The sequence below is a fragment of the Gymnoscopelus braueri genome, assembly GCF_963280865.1.
Source record: "Gymnoscopelus braueri genome assembly, chromosome: 6".
Classification (NCBI taxonomy): Eukaryota; Metazoa; Chordata; class Actinopteri; order Myctophiformes; family Myctophidae; genus Gymnoscopelus; species Gymnoscopelus braueri.
Genome location: NC_137607.1, coordinates 37,047,990 through 37,075,512, shown reverse-complemented (window position 1 = coordinate 37,075,512; position 27,523 = coordinate 37,047,990). Strand labels below are relative to the sequence as shown.

The following is a 27,523-nucleotide window of genomic DNA, read 5'->3' as shown; positions in this document are numbered from 1 at the left end:
GTTGGGTGCACATGCAGATAAAAGAAAAACATTGCTTTGTTGTGAGTGTGACCCGATTTATTAGGCCTACTAACACTTCACTCTGTTCCCAAGGGTTGGATTTAATCAATCTGCGATACAGAAGTGTGGTGTCTGAGATTATATGATCGCCGTATGCTTTTGCGATCGTCATTCTCTCTGAAATATAGCGCTCCTCCGCTCCGATGCTCAACAGATGTGTGGAGGATCGCTATAATTCAGGATGTTGGATATTCAGGTGGCTTAATTAAGTTAAGTCTGGTATTAAAATATCATGTCTGCTCCCTCCTCGCTGAAGCTAAACAGTCAATGCAAAATAAATGTGTTGTCACTTACAGGGAATTTGAAATAATTCCACATGGCAGACAGTGCCTGTGTAGGATGGTTAATGCTGGAATGCATAACATTTTAGTGAATAACACATTATTTTTGACCAATCTGTATGGGAGAGAATGTTAACCAACACAACTGTTACTGGTTGACAAGAGGTATTGCATCAAAATCACAATGCAATTTAGCAATTTATCAGATGAGCGCAACATTAGAAATGGTGGCGCTTTTTCAGGGAGGGGACCCAGTTTCGGATCCCTGGTAGGATAGGATTTGCAGCTTTAACCTAAAGCCTGATTTTTACTTGGTTGCACATCGTGTCTCGCACCAAAAATAGCTGATCTGCTATTCTGTGCAACACACCGGCGCGCAACAAAGTATAAATCATGCTTAAGCTGTTTTTCCATCAACGCATCAACTTGGTTGGCACATAACGAATGTGTCATCATATTGGCGCAACGTATCGGGGAAAATGTGGATATGTGTCCGATTTTAATACTATTTTTAAGTAATTCTTTGCTGACTAATATGTTGCACAACATCCCTGGTTCATTCACGGGAATCCCTTTATCACTGACCATAAGCGATGTAAACATGAACAAAATAAATTGCTTGTACTCAGTCAGCGTGTGGCTGTAGCACAGCTCTCCTATGCAGACAGTTGTGTAGCAGAGAGAGGGGAGGGGAGGGGCGGGAGGCCCCGGTACATATTTGTCTTCCAGGCACTGGGAAGGCTGCAGAAAGACACTGAGTGAGAAAGGGGGTGGGGGCTGCAGTCTTCATGCTAAACAGGAAGTTGCACAACATCTGTTCTCTGGCATACAGAGTGGGAGTGAATGGCCAGCTGTGTGTGTGTGTGTGTGTGTGTGTGTGTGTGTGTGTGTGTGTGTGTGTGTGTGTGTGTGCGTGTGCGTGTGCGTGTGCGTGCGTGTGTGTGCGCGTGTGTGTGCGTGTACTTTTCTGTAGAAACCACGATGTCCAGGCAAGCCATGGGACATTCCTCTCTCTTTCCCAATTCCTCAAAGCATAAAAGGGCAATATTTCTGTGTGAGTGCTTTAATACAGTCTTAAAATATTTTCCAACTTCGTTCTGATCCAGTTTTATTCCCTGCTCAGATCTACTGGATGAGAAACAACTAGGACTTGTAATCACCACCAAAGGTTATGGATCATAGCCACATGTCCAAACTATTTTTGAAGTTGTTTATAAAACTCAAGCACTTCTGTTGAGCTGATTGAAGTCATGTCGGACATGAAGAGCAATGAAAGAATTTAAATAATGCATTATATTTCCCAGGATAGTCATATTTTCCCAGAGCTTAACTTTTTAACTGCCAGAGTTAAAACATCGTCTATATAGCTGCCCTTGCCAGCGATTTCGAACGTATTCACTAACCTTTGAAAAATTATAGAATATTATTCTTCTCAACGATCCGCCTCAAAAGACGTAGGGGGGTCTCGGGGGAAATGGAGAAAACTAAAGCGTGCTGCCGCGATAATCCGTTCTATAGTTAACCTGGAACGCATCTCTGTCACTTTAGATTTCTTTGGCTATTCAAAAATAGCAGATATACAAGCTCATAGCGAGGCACCGAGTGCCTCGCTATGAACTTGTAGATCTGCTATTTTTTAAAAATCGTGAAAAAATATTTTTTTGATTTTTTTCAAAAATCTCTTAGGATTTAGAAAACATTTTTAAGAATCGCCTCAGATCTTAAAGGGTTAAGGGCAATTGAATGTGGCTTGTTTTCGCCAAAAGGCAACAGAAAGCAGACAAAATAGATTTTTTATAAATCCTATAATACTAAACGAAACCAGCTTCATTTTGTTGTGATCACGTGATTTCTGGGTGTACTCTTCATCATCATCATCATCATCATAATCATTCACAGGCTGCGGAAGAGCGACCTCTATCGTAAACCACTGAAAACACCACATGACGAGACATCTCGTCATTGGCAGTCAATGAGTTAAAAGTCTGCTTGTTTGAACTTTTCATGGAAATGATCTGAGACTGACTGAGTTGTCTTACAGAATAATAATTAATTATAATAATTTGATATCGGGAATCCTCGTATTCACCCTCGGAAGATAGTTTAGTAATTCAGAGAGAAAGACACATTTCACTCAGTAATTTACTGTCCCTGGACAGTAAAATCAGTGTACAAATGGAACCAAATGCACTCATAAGGTTCCATCAAATTAAAGCTGAGGATTTGGGCAATATGTGGAGTGTCTGTTCCACAAGAGCAGTTAAGATTTGTTTTTGTCTGACTCAAAAACAAACACACTCAGAAAACGATACGAAGGGTGTCTGGCCTTGAGTGTCTGCCCTGAGACCTGGAGGTCGGGGTTCATTCCCTGGCCGAGTCGTCATATACCAGAGACTATAAGAATGGTACCCAATGCCTCCCTGCCACATACTCAGCATCAAGTGTTGGATTGAGAGGTTATGTCCCTGTGAAATACTAGGGTCATGTCTAAGGGCTGTACTTGTACATCAAGCTGCCTCACGCTATGAAACAGGATCTGGGCTACTGACCTATGGGCCACATCGTTGGTTCCCAAAGCTACTGACTCACTGGTGGCTCAGCCAGCCAGTACCCAGATCATGATGTCCCTTATGAGCGTGAGGAGGACCAGCTGGGTTCAAATCTAACCCCTGTCTTGTAACACATGTGACTCTGCCTTTGTTTTTATGTCGTCTCGCTACACTGACCTATCTAAAATATAAAGCATGGAAATACCAAAAAATAAAACTGTAAAATGTACTCTAAAATCTGATTCACTTTAAGACAGCAAGTGGCTTTAGTCTCAAAACCCTGAGGTCTCCGTGCATTCTCCACAGAATAAGATGTCTAATGTGTCAGCCTGTGGGTTGTACATGTGTTGTGTAACGTGTGTGTGCATGTAGCCATGTACAGTACATGGTTAGTTTTTCTATTTTTGTCTAAATGTGTGTGTGTGCGCATGCACTATGTGTGTGTGTGTTCTGTAATTTGCAGTGGTGATTAATGTCCCCTCAGCTAAATGCATTAGGTGACGCACCGTGGCCCTCGTAGCCTGGTGACTGACAGCTTGCCTTAATAGGTCATCTATGTAAATGCCATCATGTCACTTTGTATCGATGGATGCAACGCTGAATGAACACACTGGGACTAAAAACATAATATGAGCTGCATCCGCTGCAAGACTGCACAGCAAAATATCACTGTTTTTTAAAGGAGACGTAGTTCACCCAAAATCTTTATCAATTACACACCCCATGAAGCCTTGAATTCATGGAAATGTTTTTTGTCGCATTCCTAAGCTAATAATTTGATGACCCCTACAGAGTCTCCTATTGACGGATGACCCGGTCATCAAATTATTGGCTCAGGAATGCGACAAAAACGAAAAATCTCCATGAATTCAAGGCTTCATGGGGTGTGTAATTAACAATTGAAAATAAGTAATGTTTTGGGTGAACTACTCCTTTTTAATGGTATTTGTCCAAAACAAAGAATCACCAATTCGCTCCCTGCAGGGCTACCCTAGCACAATTTCAATGCACCATGAAAAGTGCCCTTTTCAGGTCTGATTATGCACCTGGCCAGATGGATACGCTATTTATTATCTTATTAACGGTATTGGTCCATTTGGCCCAAATCTCCAGCTTGCTTGATCCCTTCCAAATGTTAACTTTGTGCCTGAAAGATATAGGCTATGGCACTAGGAGACATGTTGATGTGTGATGCTATATAGGCTTAGAGTAATTGAGGTTAGATGTGGTGATTATCCTTTGTGATGAGCCTCTCTTTGCTAGACTGGCATCAACTCCTTTTTGCAGTTCTCTGATCCGGTCTAGAGAGAATCAGTGGATACGGATAATGGTCTCTGCTCCATATTTTATTCAAACTCGTAGGGACTGGCAAGACTAGGCTACTTGATTCAACATTTATGTGGGGGAACAATAATCAGAACAATTAAAATATGATATAAGAAACATATTGGTAATTTAAAGTCAATGAAACAAGAAATATCAAGCCGACAAGTAAAACGGATGTCAATCAAATAAATCATATGAAGCACAACACAGTATCAAATTATACAGCACAACTCTGCATAGTTGATGATTGCTGATTTAAGCCACACCTGGCCTGAGTCAAACTAATTAGACTCTGAGCTAGGCGTGTGACTACACACCTGTTGTGTGCATCAGATTAATCTGCCATCCCCACATACTGTACAATCAGAGGGAGCCACAGTGTCTGTAACAGTGTGTTCTTGTGTACCGGTATAGTTTCTACTTCAGCAATTAACATCACAGCATGGCAAGCAGCGATGTATGATTCTGTATCGAACTGGACAATAAAGACCTTTAGACCTTCTGTCATCATCTGTCCACCACCATTGAGCCTGTCACAAACCATTATACTTAGTGAATACGATCCATCTTGTTTTCTGTTTCTGTGCAGGTTTGGCCATTTCAAACAAGATTTCAAACTTTATTCCTTTATTTTCTTCTTTTAGTGCAAGAATAATGGCTTCTATATCAGCATGCTAACTTTACATGAAGAGAAAGTGGGTGACGTGCTTCTTTAACTGTTGCAATCTTTGCATCCAGTTGTTTTTGTTCTGTTTTGTTATTTTGTATGTGTACCTATGTATGCGAATTGTAGTATTAATTACCATGGAAAATTAAAAAAAAATTGAGTTTTATTGCAGAATGTAAATGATAACCTCCTTTCCCTGTGTTCTCTTCCACAGACTCCTCAGGGCCAATGAGCCATTCCCACCACCACCACCACCCTGGAATGGGCGGCATGGTGGGCCATCCCTCGGTCATCAGCACCTCCAGGCACCCTCTCTCACCGTCCCCCATGTCCACCCTGGGCTCTCCCATGAATGGGTTGGCCTCACCCTACTCTGTCATCACCTCCTCTCTGGGCTCTCCCTCCATATCTCTGCCCTCCACGCCCGGCATGCACTTTGGAACGCTCAACAGTCCACCGGTGAGGGGAGAGTGTTTTGTGTTTGTGTGTGTTTTGTGTGTGTGTGTGTGTGTGTGCACGACACGTGCTGCTGGGATGGTCTCTAGAGAGCTACAGTATGTGCTGAAAAATCTGCTTTGTCCGAGGTGTTTGCCAATGTCTGCTCTGCTGGGTCGTACAATTCCTTCTTTATAATTGTACGGTATATTTAAATTCCCACCGTTACGGTGCAGATACATGTATCGCCTTCGATGCCAACTGCTTGCCGCTGGTATCACTCCAACCCTCAGCGTAGGAGTGGGAGAGTGCAGTGGAGTGCTTGTCTGGAACCGCTTTCTATTTCACTATTTTCAGTTCAACAAAAACAGTTTCTGCTAAACATTTTAGGTGCGAAATAGGACGTGCAGTTGCTCAATCTTGATTCCTTTCACATCAACTACTAGTTTAGAAGTTTCTTCTGAATGTTTGGTTTCAATAGAGTTATATTGGAGTCCATTTATGTCAATCTCAAGTGGTGTCGTGGGTCACTCATTGATGATCGGTCGTTGCCCAGTGACATTTGCTTCTCATTTGCACAAGTTTGAGCCAAAGTCAACTTTTTGAGGCCACCAAAACCACAATCGTTTGTTTGGGAATGCCGTCTTCCTCCATAGGAAGCAGCAGGAGCACGAGCACGAGCACCTGATGTAGTTGAAAACACCTGCTGCGATGTTACTGTTGGATGCAAAACGTGCTGTAGAATAACTGTGTTACCCAAATCAGCAAGACAAATAACTAAGACTTAAGTTGTAGTAAATATTCATGATCACAGCATCCAGCAATCTAAATGAGTTGCACATTTCGCCTCGTGCAGTAGGCATGGAGGCTGGGGCAGATAGCAAGTGCTTCAGAGAATAGAAAAACTAGAGTATAAATGGCAGTTTCACATCCTGTGTTTCAGTCAGAGACTCTCGTCAGGATTTAAAAAAATCTAAAACACATTTATAGCAATGATACGGCATTGTATTAGGTAGTGGCTGCGCTAGCATGACACAAACAATGAGATCACAACCCCCCCCCCCCCAGCAGCAGAGCCTAAATAAAGAGTTATTACATGGACAATACAACAAACATTTGAACCGCTCATGGGGCAGAAGTGAAAGAGCCACATATATAAAAACGTGATACAATCCACACCATTAACATGCTGACACAGTGAAGACCTAGATGCTGCTACAGGAGGAGGCTGGGGAGGTGGAGGGAGGTTGATCACTGAAATGCTGTTAATGCGGTAGCAGCGAGAGATGTTGAGCATGTAATAGTGAATGTCGGTCTGCTGAAATAGACCGCATAGATTGAGCAATTAGAATCGTGGCTTTATGTGATTGGAGGGTGTATGTGTATGTAAGTGTGGGACCGGCTTGACTTTCGTGCCTGCCTGAACTACCGCCATGCTCCATTTGTGTCTGCTTTCTATCAGTACACGTGATAAACGTAGATTATTATGTGACATTTATTAGAATTACACCACTCGACACCAGTCTCATTGATGGTCCGTCGTCGCTGTGGCTGTCACGTAGGCCTGTCACAATTATTACATAATTGTCTAATCGCAATTATTTGAGATAATTGCAATTATTTTTGCATAATCGTCATAATTGTTTCCATGTTGTTCCAAATGTTCTGCTATTTTTGCATGTATAAAATTCTTAAATATGTCAATAATTTGTATATTTGTCTTATCTGCCCTGAGCAATTTTTGATTACGAAGCCTAAAAGGCTTCATATGTTCCAACGTTCAATGCCAAAGACACAATTGAATCGTTAATCGCAATTATTTGAGTGACAATTAATCGTCAACTTAAATTTGTAATCGTGACAGCTCTACTGTCGCGTCGACATTTTTGTGGAGTGGCGCAGCCGTGCATCGAACATATAATTTAAGCCGTAAGATCCTGGGTTAGGGTTAGGGCTCTCTCAGGGAGAGAAGCTTGTATTCTTTTTAATATGTCTACTTTTGGCCCGTTGGTGGCTTGTTAAGCTCCCAGCATGTGTGTGTGTGTGTGTGTGTGTGTGTGTGTGCAGGCTGATCGTGTGCGTTTCACTGGTTGGAACCTTCCAGACAGCAGACGGGTGGCTTGAAGCCTGGCCATATCCAATTGCTTGTTTAGCTCGCCTACATACCCCCAGCTTTCCCTCTCCTGCCCTACCCTCTCCGTGACCTTTAAACTTCTCGCCCTAAAGGTCAGCCCTGTGTGGTATGTTACTGCTCTGTCATGCAAGCGGACTTAAGACGCTGCCCAACTAGAAGTCCTAGAGTTTCCCAAACACTGGGTCGGGACCCATTTTTGGGTCGTGAGTAAATAGCCCATTTCTTATTTTGCTTTAAAGGGACACTTCACCCAAAAAAAACATTGTTTCAATGGATTAGTCAGCCCATGGAGACTTGAATTCATGGATATTTTTTGGGTTTTTTGTCTCATTCCTAAGACAATAATTTGATGACCGGCAGTGGTATGGTAGGAGACACAACGAGTCTCCGTTGTGTCTCCTACCGAAACCGCTGCCTACCGGTCCGCTGGTCATCAAATTATTGTCTTAGGAATGAGACAAAAACTAAAAAATATACATGAATTCAAGTCTCCATGGGGTGACTAATCCATTGAAACATTTTTTTTTTTGGGTGAAGTGTCCAACAATAAAAAAATATATATATATCATTTTAAAGATGTTCAAAAGAAGTAGTGTAGATTCACCATTAAATAGGGCATAAGTGATTAATTCATAATGTATTTTTGTTGGTCTGGGAGACACCAAATTTACCTTTTGGGTCTTGAGCTGAAAAGAACCACTATATGACTTAATGGTTTACTGGGGTGCCCAAGAAAGCGAGAGAGAGACCAGCCCCCATTTACTTGCCTCCCTCTCCTCCTCCTCTGCCTTCTTTTCATCATCATCTGTCTCTTTCTCCCTCACAAGTATCTCTTTCTCTTCTCTCCTTTTTTCTCCCTGTTCTTCCCTCGCTTTATCTCCTTATCATTATCTCTCCTGCTCTCCTCTCTCTCCTTAACACCTTCTCGCCTTTTCTGTCCTTCCCTCTCCTTCTGGTTCTCCATGTAGTGTTTTGTGGAGGATATAATAACGGGGTCTTTGGCTATAATAATCCAGCTCCATCATCTGCAAGACCCCAGAGGGAGGGGGGGGGGGGGGTGGTATCCTTTCAGCTGGCCTTACCACTGTCAACCTGGCATCCATAGGATGAATAGCACGATAAAAATAATTATACATAAAAAAAGAAAAGTGTAAAAGTAAAAAAAAAAGAGAAGCAGATCAACCATCTCACAACACATCGCATTGACGTGTGAGCATTTATTTTTGCTACTTTTGTGCAACACCGTCGTATATGCAGGGCGGTGCTGAAAATGATCACTTGAGAACCCTAACTTTATATATATATATATATATATATATATATATATATATATATATATATATATATACTGCTATGGACTACAAAAAAGAGAGAACCCAGGAAGCTGTTCACGTTGAACAGTCCTCACAGAATGAACTACAAAGCCCATAAGGCGCTCAGTGCTTTGACGCTCCACCACACAGAAGCACAATGCTCTAGAGAGGCTGTAGGGTCATGACGGTTGCTGCAGGGCACAGCAGACAATGATATACATAGCTCCATTGATAGTATGGATCTGCGCCTCGAGGGACAACTCTGGGTTAATACGAGTCCCGCGTTGATGGCTATAGCCACTGTTCTCTGGCTACAGCAGCACAGCCATGATGGAGTTACCTTCGGTTCAGTGTGTCCCACTGAACGCCTCATACCTTCTGTTTATGGGGGGGACTGAAGTTTTAGTGGAAAAACAAGCAGCCCAAACGGATTCCACCATGCAATTCTTACACATTACATGCATGAACAACGCTTTCTTGAATGATACTATGTGTGGGTTTTTTTTTCTTCTTTTTCATACCATGTGTTGGATAAAACATGTATGACGCATCAATAATGCATAATGCAATCCTTGTCTGCAACTGCTGCGTTATTTGGTATGACTGAATCAGCATGTAGGCCTATGTGGGAGTGACTGTGACACGTTTTAGAACAGTGTACGGTAGGTGCAAAGCATGTGTTTGGCATGTTGTTAATAGTATGTCGGGACTCGGGGACCATGTGCAAAAAGGAGAGTGGCCTCTCATCGCTGAATTGTTAGGCAGGAGGATGGATGTTAGGCATGCAACAGTTAATTGAACTAATTGATTTAATCCATTATTTAAAAAATTATAATCTATTCATAATCGATCCCTTTTTTGGGCATATCGTTATAGGTGATATATATGTTCAATTGTAAAAAAATATAATAAAAATGAAAATAGCCAATCTACAATCTCGCAACGCCTTGCATCGCATGAGCTTATAGATTCGTTATTTTCACAATTAGTACAAAGTAATGCTTAAGTGGTTAATCAATTTGTTGATATTAAAAAAGTTAAATATATCCTAACAAAACACGATTAAAAACTTGATTATTCGATTAATCCAAAAAGTGATAATAGTATAATGGCTTAGAAGATAACGGTTCGTTAGTTGCAGCCCTAGTGGATGTTCATTTTAACTGCAGTATGACTGTCTGCCTTTCTCTCATCACACTGAGAGAGAGAAAGGGTGAGAGACAGACACACTATTTTAAAGTGAGAAAACAAACAAACACATACCGCTGACAGCAGAAAGAGAGTGAGAATCCGTTTATTGGTGAGAAGTACAGTGTGTTCTCATTGGAATAGGAATTCTAATGAGACCGCGAGAAAGAGGGAGAGAGGAGAGTGTTCCCTCTCCTCGTTCTCTATCTCTCCCCTGCTGTTAGGTCAAAGACACACAGAACTAAGTTCAGACAGCCATTAGGGGATAGACGGAGCAGAGAGTGTCATAAATAAACGATAGGATGAGCCTGAGGTGACTGTAGGAAGGATGTCCTGTATGCACCAATGCATCAAATATATAGGACACGTCGCCCATTATGTAGGTCAACATTGTTTGCCCCGAGTTGGAACAGAGACGTATGCACATAAACAAACAAATTAGCAAACGCAAACAAATAGAAGCACATGCGTAAGCACACGTCTGCGACCCAGGCCCGGTAGACCTGTGGTCGATGAGAGGGAGAGCCTGGGAGTTCAAAGTGTAGAAGGACACGATAAGAGGTAGACCCATAAAACGATCAGTTTGAAAATGTTTGCTCAGGAATTGTTATCCGAGCTGATAGGTATTGAGCCGTTGTTTCATAACCACTGCTCCTCAGACAGAATTTGGCAGCGGCAACAGACACAGATTTTCAGTCGATGATTATTTAACCCATTGCAAGCCCGTTAAACCTCAACAAAATCCACAAATCTCAGGAGTGCTCGGGGCAGCCGGGTTGAGCACATGAGCACACTCTGCTGTCTGGGATGTGGAGCTGCGCCCTCCGTACATGTGACCGCTGCAAGCTTCCCTCCTACACCTCCTCCTGTCAACAAACATTAGAAACCTGCATGGCAAGCCTCTCGCAGAGAAAACACAGCCCCTCCCTTTGTGGCCAAGCATGTGATCGCACCCTCAGACACTTTCACAACAAAAGTATGTGGGTGGGGAGAGAAGAGAGGGTGAGCGGAAAGCAAAGCGAGAAGACAGAGGAAGAGAGGCTGCAAGACGACTGACTCACGCTTCTTTTTCACCCAAACCCCCCCCCCCCTCTTCCCCTTCCCCTGCCCCTCCCCCTCCTCTGCTCCTCCGCTCAACTCTTTCCGCATTGACTATCCTCTTTTCTTCTCTCTCCTCTGTCACTTTCCCCTCTCCCTCTGTCATCCTCAGATGAACTCGATGAACAGTGTTAGCAGCTCGGAGGACATCAAGCCTCCCCCAGGCCTGCAGAGCCTGGGAAACATCAACTACCAATGCACTAGCCCTGGAGGAATGTCCAAGCACATCTGCGCTATCTGCGGGGACCGTTCTTCAGGTAAGGGGGGTGGGGGGGGCAAGAGAGGTTGGGGGGGGGGGGGTTGTATTCTGGGGGTGAGAGGTCACTCTGCCCCAGATGGAGACTGGCAACTCATTCAAACAGCGAAGAGAACACTCCTGGGCGGTTAGCAGATGCTACATCAAAACACAGCTTTATTTGACCTGTTGGTAAAATCGCAATTGTTTCACAAAATCACCTTATTTTTCACAGTTTGACACACTTTCTGTTTTTTTTTTGAGTCCTCATTCCAAAAAGGACGATTATTATGAATGCAGAAGGACGTATATTGCAGGCTAACGCAGTCTGCTTCAAAGTGTTGTACAAAGTGTACTAACATTTGCGGTTCTGCTGTTTACACAGGAAAGCACTATGGCGTGTACAGCTGCGAGGGATGTAAAGGCTTCTTCAAGAGAACCATCCGCAAAGACCTCACCTACACGTGTCGAGACATGAAAGAGTGCCTGATTGACAAGCGCCAGCGCAACCGCTGTCAATACTGCCGCTACCAAAAGTGCCTGGCTATGGGTATGAAGCGAGAAGGTATGTGCAATGCCTTCACACTTAATGTACAGTATAAGATGGTGGTGTCCCACTGTTATGTCCAGTGGATGTGTATGCGTTTGTGTGTCTCCCAGAGCTTCTTAAAGGTATCATGACATTCATTTTCACTTTTTTTATTTTCAATGTTTTATTTGGTGTTTTATGACCTCAATTACACCCAAAAAACCTGAACTTAAAACATTCAGTGGATTTTCTGTGGTCTGGGGTTTTCTGAATAATTAGGCTGAAAAGTAATCTGAGCTTGGCCCTTCGACAGTGAGGTCACTGTCGAATAATCCCGCCCACTCTCCTCCTCGCCCCTCCCCTCCCCTATCCTTTCCTTTGGGGGGGGCGGAGCAGAGGCGATGATTGACAGGCAAAATCCCTCACCAGCGACACCCGCAGGCAAAGATTTCTTTTTTCATTGCAGTTGAAAAGGCTTTAGAAATGTGAGAGAAAAACACCTGCCATTGATCACTGGAATGGAATTTTCACTTAAAACTTTTTGTACACTTTTGAAGGACCAGGACAAAGACTTTGAATGTGGTGTAAAAGTGAATGTCATTAAACCTTTAAAGCCTGTGTCGCGCACCGAAAATAGCCAATCTACTGTACAAGCTCACGACGCATTGTGAGCTTGTAGATCGGCTATTTTGGGTGTCGCGACACCACGTTTAACCCATTAAAACCGGGAAAGCATCTGTGTCGTTTTAGATTTTTCTTCGTGCCGCGCTGCGAGCTCGTATATCTGCTATTTTTGAACATTTTTGAAAAATCTTGAAAGAACTACTGATTTGGAAGGCATTGTGTAGAATCGGCCTCAGGTCTTAATGGTGAACCCATTAAGATTGGTTGTGTTTGCCTGGAGGCATTGTTCGTGCAACTGTGCGTGACAACATCACGGTGTGTCCCCGGAGATCGTGTCCAGGAAGTTTAACACGTGACCTTTTTGGCTTTTCGCTGCATGCTGCTCAGCGGTCCAGGAAGAGAGGCAGCGTGGGAAAGAGCGGGGGGAGAACGAGGTGGAGTCGACCAGCAGTTACAACGAGGAGATGCCCGTGGATAAGATCCTAGACGCGGAGCTGGCGGTGGAACCCAAGACGGAGACGTACACGGACGGCAGCCCCGGCAACTCGGTGAGAACCCCCTCGATAACACACTGGCACCACTGGTGTCCATTCATGGGCCATGGAAGACCTAGATCACCCAAACTGTGGGTCGACTCGGGACCCATATTGTGGGTCGCGGGTTCATTTTTATGGGTCACAAGTAAATATCTTTTATTTTATTTTTAATTTTCCTACATTTAGTTTTTCCTTATTTCAAAATAAATTTACATTTCCCCCCCATGAATTGATAACAAATTCAAACATTTTTCTAAATAATTTCACAATTTTGTCTAATAAAAGACAATAATAAAGACAAATGTTTAAGAAGTAATGAAAATAGCTAAAAGCTCACAACACGTCGCATCGCTTTTAGATCTGATATTTACACTAGTTTGGGTCACAGGGAGTCATAACATTTCTTAGGTCTCAAGCTAACAAGTTTGGGAACCACTGACCTGGATCACCATCCAGAATCTAGATTAGTAGTTTTAAACGTGGGTTCTGGGGGACCCCAAGGGGTCCTTGAGGGGGTAACAGGGTGACCCCAGCTAAATTATTGATAGCTAGCTAATTATATGTACTGTAGCCTGGTAGACCATCCCGGTCTTCTTCTGCAGACCGCTGGGTGGGTGTTTTGCAGAAACCAAAATGTGGAACAGCCAATCAGAGTCTGCGCTCAGGGCCCTATGTGATTGACAGACGCTGATTGGTTCCTCCACTTTTTGGTTTCTGCAAAACGCCCACCCAGCGCTCGGGGCCAGAGTCAGACCGGTCTGCAGAAGACACATGATGTCCCAGGCTAAATTATACGTATGTACAAATAAATACAATTAGGGAACGTACAAGAATGGCTATTTTGATCAGAGTTTCATTATATCTATACCTACAGTACACAGAGAGCAAATAAATCAAATGCGGGTCCATGCCCTAATGCATGTCGGATTTGGGGGGGTAATCGCTTTTCGGTGTAGTGTTTGGTTTGGTAATGTACTTAACACATTCAATCCGGGAACGCATCTGTGTCATTTTAAGATTTATTTAGTTATTCAAAAGTAGCAGATATTCAAGCTCATAGCGCGGCTATGAGCTTGTAGATCTGCTATTTTTGGAAAATCTTGATTTTTTTTGTTGCAAATCTTTGAATATATAACTAAAATCTTTGCTTCTGGGGGCCTCTGGAACAAAATATTTTGAGATGGGGGTCCGCGGACAAATACATATAATCTTTGGTGGTCCTTGACATGAAAAAAGTTTGATCACCACTGATATAGCAACATACGTTTATTTAAAAAAAATTATAAGACAGTTATAGAATCCCCTGAAGCAAAGATTTGAGTTACAAATGTTCGCTTAAAAAAAATACATATTCAAAGATTTGCACAAATGTTCACGATTAAAAAAAGCAGATCTACAGATGCTTTCCCGGTCTTAACCTATTTTGGGCGGGAACCCCTATTTGTAACTATACCTTTCAGGACGGGAACCCCTTTTGGGGTTCTTGTTGTTATGTACAGTATATAGCAACATACATTTGTTGTAATCTTTGAATGAATATTTGAAGTTCTTCAGAAAACTTAGGAGGCGTTTTTAGAATGGGCCTCAGGTCTAAATGGGTTAATGGGTTAAGATCCAGAAGATTCAGCTTCCTGCAGTAGCTCCCACTCGGCAATAATCACACTTGGCAATGAGAGGAGCATGTTCACAAGGTGATACTGTCAAGCACTTCTGGTCTGAAGACATGTTGTAGTAAGCAGGTAGCAAAGAGGTACATTTGTCTTAATTCCCCCCTCCAGTAGGCTCAGAAATCATTCTAATTTGTTTCTACCGAGCCTAATGAGCAAATCACAGGCTTTGCAAGGCAAAGTATGGACACATTCTGCCAACTGCCAGGCTTACTTTGAAAACTAGCAGATCTACCAGCTGCATTGTAGATCTCACAACACCGGCTTGCAACTAAGTATACTGTACGTCAGGCTTAGGAGAGTTGAAGGGGTTGATTAGAACAGTGGTTTTCCACCCAGGGACCCTCAGGGTTCCTTGAGGGGGTTCCAAACTCTCAGAGTTTTACAAATGGTAGTTATTATGGGGGTCGTTGAAATTAATCCATTCAATCCGGGAAGGCATCTACAAAAAGTCTTCTAAATCATTTTTTTTTTAAACGTATGTTGCTATATATATCAGTGGTGCTCAAACTTTTTCACATCAAGGACCCTCATCTAAAAGATATTTTGTTCCAGGACAGAAGCAAAGATTTGAGTTACAAATGTTCGCTTTAAAAAATGTACTTTTCACAATTTAACAAAAAAGAATTGCTACAAGCTCATAGCTATGAGCTTGTAGATCTGCTATTTTTGAATAGCCAAAGAAATCTAAAATGACACGGATGTGTTCCCGGTCTAAATGACTTAAAACGTTTTGAGAACCACTGGAACGTTACTAAATAGGAGATTCTTCTCTCTCTCGTGTGTTTCCAGACGAATGATCCTGTCACCAACATCTGCCAAGCAGCAGACAAGCAGCTCTTCACCCTGGTAGAGTGGGCTAAGAGGATTCCACACTTCTCTGAGCTCCCCCTAGATGACCAGGTCATCCTACTACGAGCAGGTATAGACACGTGCACACATGTGCCGAGCACCCACTAGAGCAGCCATTCCCCAACCTATATTGCAAGGATATTGCAAATGGGCCCCCAAATAATTGGCAAAACACATAAGATTGTATTAATAATGTAACATTTAATATGAATGTTATGTAAAAATAAATGTAATACATAATGTAAAAAAAGAAAAGAAAATGCACACGTCCAAATCATCTGACCACTTCGGCAGCTGGAAAGCTGCTGTGTTAAGTGGTCAGATGGGTGGGCCACGAACGGTTTCAAGATTGTCAAGTGGGCCCTGATCCAGAAAAGGTTGGGAACTGCTCCACTAGAGCTTCCGATTTTTTGTTATTCAACAACTGTAATTCATGGTTGTTTGAATTACAAAAGAAATCACGAATCATGATTTTACTGGATAGCCTAACTTCACCTCGTAAAGGACTCACAAAGTGTGGTATAGGCAACGAAAGCCGACACTTACATTTCAAATTGTAACCTTTGAGTGGGTGTGGAAATAAAAACATAGTTGACACAGAATTAACAGTCAGACTTTGCGGAATACAGAGAGAGAGATGTAAATGACAGAAATCTGTATTACCTGCAGAATCTTGCTGATCATTAAAATAAAAAGCTCTTATACCTGACAACGAGACTGGTTGAACTGGAGGGAAATTCCTACCCGGCCCCGACCCATGAGTCGACCTGCGGTCTCGGGTCTCACCTGCGGTCTCGGGTCTGGACAGAAACCTCTAACACACACGCACGCGCACACGCACACGCACACGCACACGCACACGCACACGCACACACACACACACACACACACACACACACACACACAGACAGATCTTTCCACAACAGTGTTAGTATTTCATTCAGGGTAATGATTCCTTCCCAAGCAGACAGTCTATTTTAATCTTTTTACATGCACTCAATAAATTAATGGCATCTAGTTCAATAGAGCAGAGATGCCAAGTATAGCCTGCATAAACCTGATGGTTTGCCAATTTCCTATAACAGCTGCAACAAGCCTGCCCTCTGCTGGTGAGAGGTTTCGCACACACAACTCAGTCTGTTTATTGACAGTTAGGGCTGCAACTATCAATTATTTTCGTAAAGACTATTCTATTGATTCATTTTGTGATTAATTGCATAATCGAGAAGTGCCTTGTTGTTTTTTTGGGGGGGGGGGTATTTTTTTATTGATAAATTATTCAACTAAATCGATTAGTCTGATTAATGACTGAAGCCCTATTTTTTACTGGGTCATACAATGGTGTTGTTGTTGCGCAAAAATACAAAAGATAATCAACATGTATTGTACCCCCAAAATCGATTATTTTATTAAAAATATTTTTTAAATGTTTTATAATCGATTCGTTCAGTTAAGCGTTGCACCCGTGTTGGCAATATGTAAGACATACAGGATACTGGATAAGGTGCTACTTGAAACCAAGGGCAGTAATTATTTACTACACATAGGATAAAAACAGGATGATTATAACTCTTTACAGTGTGCAAACGGCAAAGTCAACCTTCAATAATATCCTTCAATATCATAACTATTTTTATATTAAACAGTATTTCTGTTCAAAATTATTGCAGAAACACAGTACTAGGGGAGGTGGGTGTGAGTGTGTGTGTGTGTGTGTGTGTGTGTGGGGTGGGGGGGGGGGGGGGGTGGGGGGGGGTCGGTGGGTGCGTTGAGGAGCCGGATGGCTCCCATGCCCACATGAGAAGTCTCACAACATGCCTAATGAGACTCATGACGTCTTTATAGCTTTGATTTAGACGAAGTAGAGGGAAAAGACTTGCAGGTCCATTTTATCTGCAGAAGTATTTTGATGAAAGGGGTGATGAGAAGGGGGCGGGGGGAGTGAAGGAGTGAAGGAGTGAAGTCAGTAACAAAGAATTGTGTTTGTGTCGTTTGTTTTTTTGGTGTCTAGGCTGGAACGAACTGCTCATCGCCTCCTTTTCGCACCGCTCCGTCACCGTAAAAGATGGAATCCTATTGGCTACCGGCCTCCATGTCCATAGAAGCAGTGCACACAGTGCTGGAGTAGGGTCCATCTTTGATAGGTACGTAGCAAACCAATCAGGGTACGGTATGTCATACATATCAGGGAACAGTTTACCTAAGTTATTATAGAGTTATAGAGTCTAGTCATAGAGTTATTATAACTTCTATTAAGCTGTGGCCTCTAGTTTGTGGGTGGTGTGCGTTAATGTTTAGCCACTTTATCACTTGAACCCCAGAATCCATATTCTGGGTGGAACATTAACGTGATGCTAATGTTCCCCCCACGCGACGTGACGCGTCAAGTTGTGATGTGACGTGTTGTTTTGCGAGCCCTTAGATCGGCTACTTTTGGCAAAGAGAGTTGGTGTAGAGGGGAAAAAGAGGTCCATGTACAGAGCCAACTCAGGTCCAATTGACTAAGTCTAGACGGTTTACGTAGTTAAACCCTATATACTTTCTTGAGTATCCCCAGGGGTCTAATACTTGGCCCCCTCCTTTTTCCCTAGAAAATGCTGAAAATGGCAGATCTGAAAGCACACATTGCTTTGCAATACGTCATTAGCTTGTAAGCTTCTGAGTTTTATTTTCACAAAATGTTCGGTGACATGCCCAGAATAGGGACACCAGCGTTCACGTGGTTCATGTAAAAAGGTGGGCCTAGTGAAAAGGGACAGCCCATCATAAGAACATGCATTTTGTATTGCCATTTTATTTTTGGGCTGTGTATCCTATCAGTAATGTTTGCTTGCCGGTTAGATATGACTGACATGACAACATCAGAAACGCCACATCCACAGCGATGATTTCAGCTCACAATACTTGGGAATCTCTGCGCTGGCATAGGACATGGGAGGTCAGTAGTAGCCCCCAAATTACGGAATGAGCTCCCCCCTCCCCATATCAAACTGGCCCCTACCATCAACACTTTTAAATCTCACCTTAATTCCCACTTTTATACCTTGGCTTTTGATCCCGTTTGAGAGTTCTGTGGTCTTTGCTTTCATTCACTGTCTGCTGATGCTGCTGAACAAAGTATAAATCAGTCTTCACTCACACCTATGTCAGTACCTTGTTACCCAGCAACCCATTCAGATAGGTCGATGATATTTGATTACACAAATCAGATCTGATCACTTGCAAATACTAGTGTGGACAGTCAGTTCTAACGATCGTAATTGAGAAACTAATTGGATTTGCCTGCAGTCTGAAAAGGGCCTTACAGGCTGTGACCCATCCCGTATAATGTTCAGAGAATCACTTGAGAGCTCCCTATTACGACCAATCGTCTACTGTTATCCACAATGCTCACTGAAGCTTACTGTACACACCTTGCTCAAGGGTACCTTGAAGATAGTTGTTGAGGGACGGAAGAAAGTCCCTCGTCCACTTGTGGTAGTTTTTTGTTGCGATATGAGGACAATTTTGGGAGCATAACTGAATTTAAATTTAAAAATGCTAACTAGCAAATACATCAAGTGTCAGCACAGAATATATTGATCTTCTTGGTATAACTGACCGTTTGTCCTTTCACCTTTTGTCCATTCACCTTCAATGTCATGTTTCTCTAACGCCAATCTCTTGGTCTCCTGCAGAGTCCTAACAGAGTTGGTGTCTAAAATGAAAGACATGCAGATGGATAAGACGGAACTGGGCTGCCTGCGAGCCATCGTCCTCTTCAACCCTGGTTAGTATGGTCAACTTTCACCTCGTACAACACAAGCTACACTGTGAGTGTTAGTGTTAGTGTTTGACTCTGAGAGTGTACAAATGGAACCAAATGGACCCATAAGGTAGAGGTTTTCACGGGTCCACCCAAACCGAAATCCAGAGATAATACCTGAGACGGTTCCATGTTTTATATTATGTTCTATGGGGTCTGGGTCAGGTCCCATTCTATTACCACAGGCCCCATGTTTTAATCCGAGAAGACCTGTGATCAGCACTGATTAGGAAAGAAACGCATGAAGTGCCGTGTAAATTGCCTGATGATTACACTGATCTAGGATCAAATTATACCAGCGCCGTTCTTCCTGAGGATGTAGCAGCAGAGGGTGTAACATCAACACAGGTGACTCTACAAACTGAACAAGCTGGTGACGAAGGCTGGCTCCGTGGTTGGAGATAAACTGGACATTGTAGAGGTGGTGGCGGAGGGGAGAGTGAGCAGGAAGCTTGAGCCCCCCCCCTCCATAAGGCGATAGTGGGAGAGTTGAACACCAGCAATGATCCCTCTTCCCCCTATGCAAGGGGGATTGACCAATGAAACCACTGGACATTCTGCCACCAGGCGTTCTGCCATCAAGTCATTGTCCTCGGATTAATGACTCATGCTCATGATTCTGGTGTTTTTGCAATATGAACTGCCGGGACATTCACTGGTATCGTAGTAATTAGTGGCCTGCTAAGGCAAACTGCCGTAAATGAGTTTCACTGCGGATGGATTGTATGTTCCTCATTGTACTCACTGTAGATCGTATATACTGGCTGTGTGTGTGTGTGTGTGTGTGTGTGTGTGTGTGTGTGTGTGTGTGTGTGTGTGTGTGTGTGTGTGTGTGTGTGTGTGTGTGTGTGTGTGTGTGTGTGTGTGTGTGTGTGTGTGTGTGTGTGTGAGCTGCTCGCCAGTGAGTTGGGTCAGACAGGAGCTCAGGTGTATGGCGTATGGATCTAAGTAATATGTGTACATTTGTGGGTCCTTTTCTGAACAAATGCACATAAAACAGTTAAACAAATTTGCATTCCATCTGAAGAGCCATACGCCTATGTAATAAATAGACCAATTTATCACCACAGGAATGCAAAACTGGCTAATATGAACGATGCAACTATTGTTTTAGTCATCCATTTCACATGCAGTTTAATTTGATTGTCATCTAGCCACCCTAATAGAGAAGGCCGTACTTCGTTTATCCCGTTTACCCGTTATCTCGTTTATCCGTTCGCCTCCTACTAGCACACCAATAGTGGGATTGCCTTCAAAGTGGGCACAAATATAGTGCATGGCATGGGAAATCCAATAAGCTACATTGCATGCGTGCAACTTTCATATTTACTGTACACTTTGTATTTGTATGAAACTACATTATTGCTTGTGTGTGAGTGTGTGTGTGCTTGTGTGTGTGTGTGTGTGTGTGTGTGTGTGTGTGGGGGGCACATAAAACATGAGGAATTTGTTAAAGAGGTGGTGCCATTGTTTTGCACTTTTTCAGTTTTTCATGTGTCTATGAGGTTGATAGAACTTCATTAAGCCCCCTGGTGGTGTTTTTATGGTGTTTTATGTCTTCTATGACTATTTTGAGTTTCTTCCTGGAGGCTGAAACCTTGAGGGTCAAACGTGCCAATAGAAAAACAGCGCTTTAGTGACACAGTAAAAACATACCCTCCCCCTCATTATCATAACACAACAGGTGTGGGCATGAGGAGGAGGAGGGACTAGGACAGGTGGGTGGTGCTAAGGTGGTGGAGGAGGTGCTAAGGTGAGAACCAGGTATACTTAATGAACTGGAGGCGTGTCCACAGAAAAACATAATTTTAACACTTTCTGTACACTTTTTTGAAAACAAATCTTCCTCCTAGTATAACCATAATACCTGATGATTATGTTTTAGGGGGGGAAAAAATCACTGAAAATCACGGCACCCCGTCTTTAAAAGCACACCGCCGCGCGTGTCACGTGTTAGACGGCATTTGGTTACCTATTGATTTCTGTTTATGTCGTTGCGTCCTGCCATCACTGCAATAACGGCAGGTCACAAAAACAACACACCTCCCATGGCTTGGTGTGTGTGTCTCTCTCTCTCTCTCTCTCTCTCTCTCTCTCTCTCTCTCTCTCTCTCTCTCTCTCTCTCTCTCTCTCTCTCTCTCTCTCTCTCTCTCTCTCTCTCTCTCTCTCTCTCTCTCTCTCTTTCTTTCTCTGTGTCTGTGTCTATGTCTGCCACACACACACACACACTGTCTTACTGGCCACGCACATGAATATTTTGTTACGCGGTGGCCATAAAAAAAGGTTTAGCGAGAACGCGCGAGCACACACTTATTTCGTGAGAGCCCCAGCCTTGCTGAAAGACAGTCTGACAACACCGGCCACCTTACAAATTGCTACAAAACTTGTTATCCACACATTTTGGGGCTAAACAACAACTTGAAGGATAAATGTAGGCCTGATAATGATGTACCATGCATGTTAAAATCATGGATACTTTACATTATTCCCCACCATTACTTTTTGTACTTTGTTACTTTGTTTGTACATTGTTTTTACACTTTGGAAACAAATGCCCATTTAACATTGAGGGAGAACGCTGGATATTCAAACAGTGTTCTAGAATCATGTTACAACGTTAATTGCCTTAACTAGAACGGTGTGCTCCGCCTCCTCCTAAGAGCGCAGATCTCTCCCAATCTCCGCCAGTCCGGGTTGTCTACCCAGGGCCTGCAAACCTTGGAAGGCAGTCATAGCCACTTGGAATGGGAAAAAATCTTAACTTTTCAAAGAATGTTAACTAATCTTCTTAATGGACCACGCCATCACACTCATATCACCATAACTCAGCCATAACCATATACTAAGGAGTTCCCAAAGCAGCTACGCCCAAATATGGAGTGTGTTGTCTAACCTAAACGTGTCATCATGGCATCAGGCACAAACAAATCACTCAGCCCCATATATGACCATATACTAATCACATCAGGGATCTTGATTTATGCCCATAAAAGGGACAAGAACTGACAGATACAGAGATCTCCATATATGGCCAATTGGCCTTATCAGTCGGATCGGCAGTGCAACGTAGGTGTCTAGTTTATTTTAGTTTATTTTATAGGAGAGGATCACTTATTGTAGGCTGCTGCGTGTGCAGCAGCTGCAGCTGCTTAATTGCATTATGGATTAGCCTATCACTGTCATCTACTAGTAGAATAGCATTTATAGTAGCAATTATAAATATTCAGTTCGTCAATACCTGTCCTGACTTGTTTTTCGGATCCCGGGTCTCTCTGCTGTCTCTCGTCTCAGACATGCACCGGGTCAGTTCTGCAATATCTGGGACCATTCTCTGAACACATTTCCATTAGAATGCGGGTCTGTCATTTTGGACCAGTGAAGACCTCAACTGTAAGGGTCCATTTGGTTCCATTTGTTCACTCTCATTCTGAATAATTATGAAAGTCTGCCAGATGTGACTTAAAAGTGTCAGTTTGTATCAGGATAATGTTCATGCTTAAAGGGGAATTTTGGACTAAAGTTTTCTTACCTTTTCTATGACGTTATGATATCTTAGGATGAATGGTACAGTAGAAAATTTTCATAACTCCACCCCTGAGCCGCCACAGCTTAAAAGGTGCGCGGATAGGCCTTAGTTTAGATCACATATTTTAATAGCTTTTTTTTTTTTTTTTTGGGGTGAGATCTGACGTTCATAGTGACAGAACACTGTCCCAAAAAAAAAAAAAAACAGAAGTCTCGCTAGACGAGATTGAAATCTCGAGATTTCAATCTCGTCTAGCGAGACTAAAAAAAAAAAAGCTATTAAAATATGTGATCTAACCTAAGGCCTATCCGCGCACCTTTTAAGCTGTAGCGGCTCAGGGGTGGAGTTATGAACATTTTCTACTGTACCATTCATCCTAAGATATCATAACGTCATAGAAAAGGTAAGAAAACTTTAGTCCAAAATTCTCCTTTAATAGACCTTTTTCACGGCAGCCTTATTGGCATGAAATGGTAGAGTAAACAAAGGTGTTACCAATGATACAAATTAAGGTTTGACCTGAATGATAAGCAACCTTAAATATCACTGGTAACACGTGTTTAACCAACAATTTCATGTCATGGCTGCTGTGAAAACGGTCTGTTAGTAGAGATCAAATATACTCTGAGAGAAATCCAGCACCATACACTGTTTATATACCCTCAAATTCTGCTGTTGAGCAAGAGTTTCAACAATGAAGGCCAAACGACCTGCTCCTGCCTCTCCGATGGTATCTGATGCAAAAACAGAAGCAAAAAGGGATGGCTAGAGTTCACTGTAAAACTGTTTCTACTGGACATCACAAGTTGTTTGGAGAAGCTTCGAAATGTCTTCAAAACATTGCAACCATTACACAGAGCTGCGGTCTGGCACTTTGATTCAAAGAGAATTGTGATACATCAATACATTTGTTATAAAATGTATCATATCAAATATATTATTACTTATAGAATTTAACTGTTAAACTGTTTCTACTGGACATCACGAGTGGCTTGGAGAAGCTTGGAAATGTCTTCAAAACATTGCGACCGTTACACAGAGCACTTTGATTCAAAGAGAATTGTGATACATCATTACATTTGTTATAAAATGTATTATATAAAATATATTATTACTTATATAATTTACAACAAATATCTTTTAGTGTGAGATAATTTTTGTATGCAGTTGTGCCTCTTTGTACTAACCTAAAAATAACATCTGTATTGTGGTTTCAATTGGTGTTTAGCTCTAGGGCACCTAGAATGTTGAGGCAAATTTCTACGGATTTCATAGGATGTAGAAAAGGATGACTATGAAGTTTGTTTGTTTTTTGCTTCAGATGCCAAGGGTCTGTCCAACCCACCAGAAGTAGAAGGGCTCAGGGAAAAGGTTTACGCCTCCTTGGAGTCATACACCAAACAGAAATATCCAGACCAGCCTGGCAGGTAGGCAAGACATCGCTCTACTACACTATGAAAAGAACATCAGAGCCAAAACTGTCCATAACTTAACCCATTAAGACCGGGAACCTATCTGTGTCATTTTCAGATTTCTTTGGCTATTCAAAAAATAGCAGATATACAAGCTCATAGCAAAGATTTGAGTAAAATTTTTTTTGCTTTAAAACATATATATATATTCAAAGATTTGCACAAATTCACAATTTTTCAAAAATAGCAGATCTACAAGCTCATAGCGCGGCACTCGGTGCCAAGCTATGAGCTTGTAGATCGCTTATATACCACTTGTAGATTGCTTGTTGAAACTTCAGAGAAAAAAATAACCCTTGGCAAGAAAAAAAATAACTATTGCGGGAATGATCACAAAAGAGAGTAAGCGCCTTCCAGAATGGACTGGCATGTAATACTGTAAGTGCAGAGTGGACAATATCCAAATGCATTGAGCCATTGGTTTTCTGCTTTCAACAAGACTTTTAAGATTAACAGGTTTCCATTTTCTTACGAGCACATGAGTTTAGTTTCCAGGGTGCCCTCAGTGAGTTTTCGATCCCATCTCCTGGAGAGTTTAGATCTTATAGCCCGAGGGGACGAGTGAGAGCCAGTGGATGGATATGCCGTGGTTTTATTGGTTGTTGGCTAATTGTTAGGGTGACACAACCAATTAAGGGACAGGCTCTCTCCCTCCCCATCCCTCCCTGGTACAGAGGATGAAACCGCACACGTAGGGGACACACAGAAGGTGGGCCCCCACTTAGCCCACCAGTTAGGGTCTGAAATAAAATAAAGTACACACGATTTGAACATGCACGGTGCATCATTATGAGACCTAAATTTATCCTTCAGCTTATTGTTTATGCCATAATGAGTGGCTATCCACAGGTTTTGTAGCAATTGGTAGCAAGTGTTGAAATGTTAGGCCTTAAATGTCAAATGTTCAAGCATATTCAAATCATGGGGGGATCTCATGCGATTTTATGTCAATGTAGCACTTTGAGATTTGCTTTGAATGTAAAATGCTTTACTAATAACATGTATATTATTATTATTATTATTATTATTATTATTATTATTATTATTATTATTATTATCATTATTATCATTCTTTACCTTATTTCAGACCAATATCCAAAGCTTAGATTTATTTATTTTTTTTACATTTTGGAAAAGAATAGCCAATTTAACATTGAGGTGCCCTGACTTCTCAGGTGCCCACTCTTCAGGTTACCTTTTGTATTTTATAAGAAGATCCATTTGGATGTATTTTTTGCCCATTCCAATTTTTGCTCATTTTGCCCATGCAGGTTTGCCAAGCTACTGCTGCGTCTGCCCGCCCTGCGCTCCATTGGTCTGAAGTGTCTAGAGCACCTGTTCTTCTTCAAACTGATCGGCGACACGCCCATCGACACCTTCCTCATGGAGATGCTTGAGGCGCCGCATCAGATCACATGACAAAAGTCCCCTCTTCGCTCATGTACATAACAAACTCCCGCAATCTCATTGATATGAAGATGAAAAAGACATAAAAGAGACTTGATTCAAGTTGTAAGACGGCATATTTTGTACCAAGCACAAAATGAATTATAAATGTCTAAAGAATTACAAATTGTATTTTGGGTGGGTGGGTGGGAGGGAGGGGTTCGGGGTGGTGGACCGGGAGAGGCCACTCTTGGGGAGCGGACGGAGGGGATTCCTGGAGGAGAGAGTACACTGTCAACTGTCAAAAAATAAATTCTAATAGAATTGTTAACAGATTTTTTTTTCCTTTTGTAAATAGATAATTTCAGGTATCGGTTTTAAGAGCAACCCAATGCAATATGAAAAGAGAAGAAAAATCATATTTTATTCAAAGAGGATTTGTATAAAAACAAAAACCATCCCTACATTTCTAAAAAATACACTTTAGAATTCTTACAGAATAAAATTATTTAAAATGACTGAAATGTCTTGCTTGTGTAATTTTGTGTCTTTTCTATCTAGTAACTACAATCACATTAAGCCTATCTATTATACCATAACAGGACAGTAAGACTATATGCCGCCATTGATGCATGCACTTTATGTTTTTCATATTTTACAAGGCTCCTCTTTTCTTTTTTTAACTGATTCTGGCTTGAGCGAAATTTTACAGAAATAGCACTTATGCGCCAAAATATTAATTGATGATGGCAACTCCTTCCATCACTTCCACTGACTGTATTGGTGCTTCTTTTCATCAGCCACTAGATGGCGTAAGTAGACTATACACTTGGAAAGATACAGAAGCAGTGCGTTTCACTCGCTGCATGTAGGCGACTGTAGCCCAGTGGTTCTCAACCTTTTCAGGCGGCGACCCCCCAGAATGATCATATTTGAACTGTCTGGGGACCCCCAAAATAATCATATTTGAACTGGGGACCCCCCACCCTGACAAACACTTGGAATTGTAGGCCTTAAGTTACATTTAGTTTGACTCGGTTCCACAGATAAACATTGTGAAAATAGCAGATCTGCAAGCTTGTTGTGCATGAGCTTCATGTAGATGGGCTATTTTCACAATGTTTGCCTCTTTCTTATATTAATTGACAATTTGAGACCAATGTTTGACCAGTTTTTATAGTATGGTTGGTTGATTACTAAGTATTGCATCATTACTAATGATGCAACAATGGTCTTTTTCTTTTTTTTCCTTTTTTTTAAGGTATATTAAAATGGTCTAAAAAGTCCTTAAATGATCACTTCACTGTCATCTGGGGACCCCCCCCCCCCATCATGTGGGGACCCTGAGCCACAGGTTAAGAACCACTGCTGTAACCTACAACTGGCAGTTTTTGTTTGGGAGCTTAGTTCAGATCCTATCTGTGTTTATTGGGTTTCTCCATTGACGCTGGGTTTATTCAAGTGACCCTTCCCCATTCACTAATGCCTGAAGTCTCAGGGGAGGTCTAAATTATTTCATTTGTTGTTTTCTTTTTCTTCTTTTTGTATTGTAGATTACATTACAAATATAAAGAACTGGAAAAAAAAGCACAATAAATATTTTTTGAAATTTACAGACAAACCTTTGATCATTTTCAGTTTTTTTCTGTACAATTTTCTATTTAGCAATAAACTCATCCTATATTGGATACATGTGTATTTTAGTTTGTAGGGTGCATTTACTACGGTATATAAAACAAATAGTGCCATTTAGGACGCATTATTCACAATACTCAGAGACACGCAAATTACATTATAGGATAAATTATTATAGTTAGCTAAATTGGCCTTACATTGTAAA

At 41.9% G+C, this 27,523-nt stretch overlaps 1 protein-coding gene across 2 annotated transcripts in view; it reads left to right on the top strand.

The window, feature by feature from the left end:
* rxrgb (retinoid X receptor, gamma b) overlaps positions 1–25,876 on the top strand; it is a 49,975-nt gene extending 24,099 nt beyond the window's left edge. For both annotated transcript variants that reach the window (XM_080431652.1, XM_080431651.1), the window contains exons 2-10: positions 5,098–5,342; positions 11,164–11,308; positions 11,672–11,851; positions 12,827–12,987; positions 15,435–15,564; positions 17,506–17,638; positions 19,172–19,263; positions 24,147–24,252; positions 25,569–25,876. In XM_080431652.1, the coding sequence (XP_080287778.1) occupies positions 5,098–5,342; positions 11,164–11,308; positions 11,672–11,851; positions 12,827–12,987; positions 15,435–15,564; positions 17,506–17,638; positions 19,172–19,263; positions 24,147–24,252; positions 25,569–25,716 (1,340 nt within the window). In that variant the 3' untranslated portion in view covers positions 25,717–25,876. The remainder of the gene's footprint in view (positions 1–5,097; positions 5,343–11,163; positions 11,309–11,671; positions 11,852–12,826; positions 12,988–15,434; positions 15,565–17,505; positions 17,639–19,171; positions 19,264–24,146; positions 24,253–25,568) is intronic.
* Positions 25,877–27,523: the final 1,647 nt, after the last annotated feature.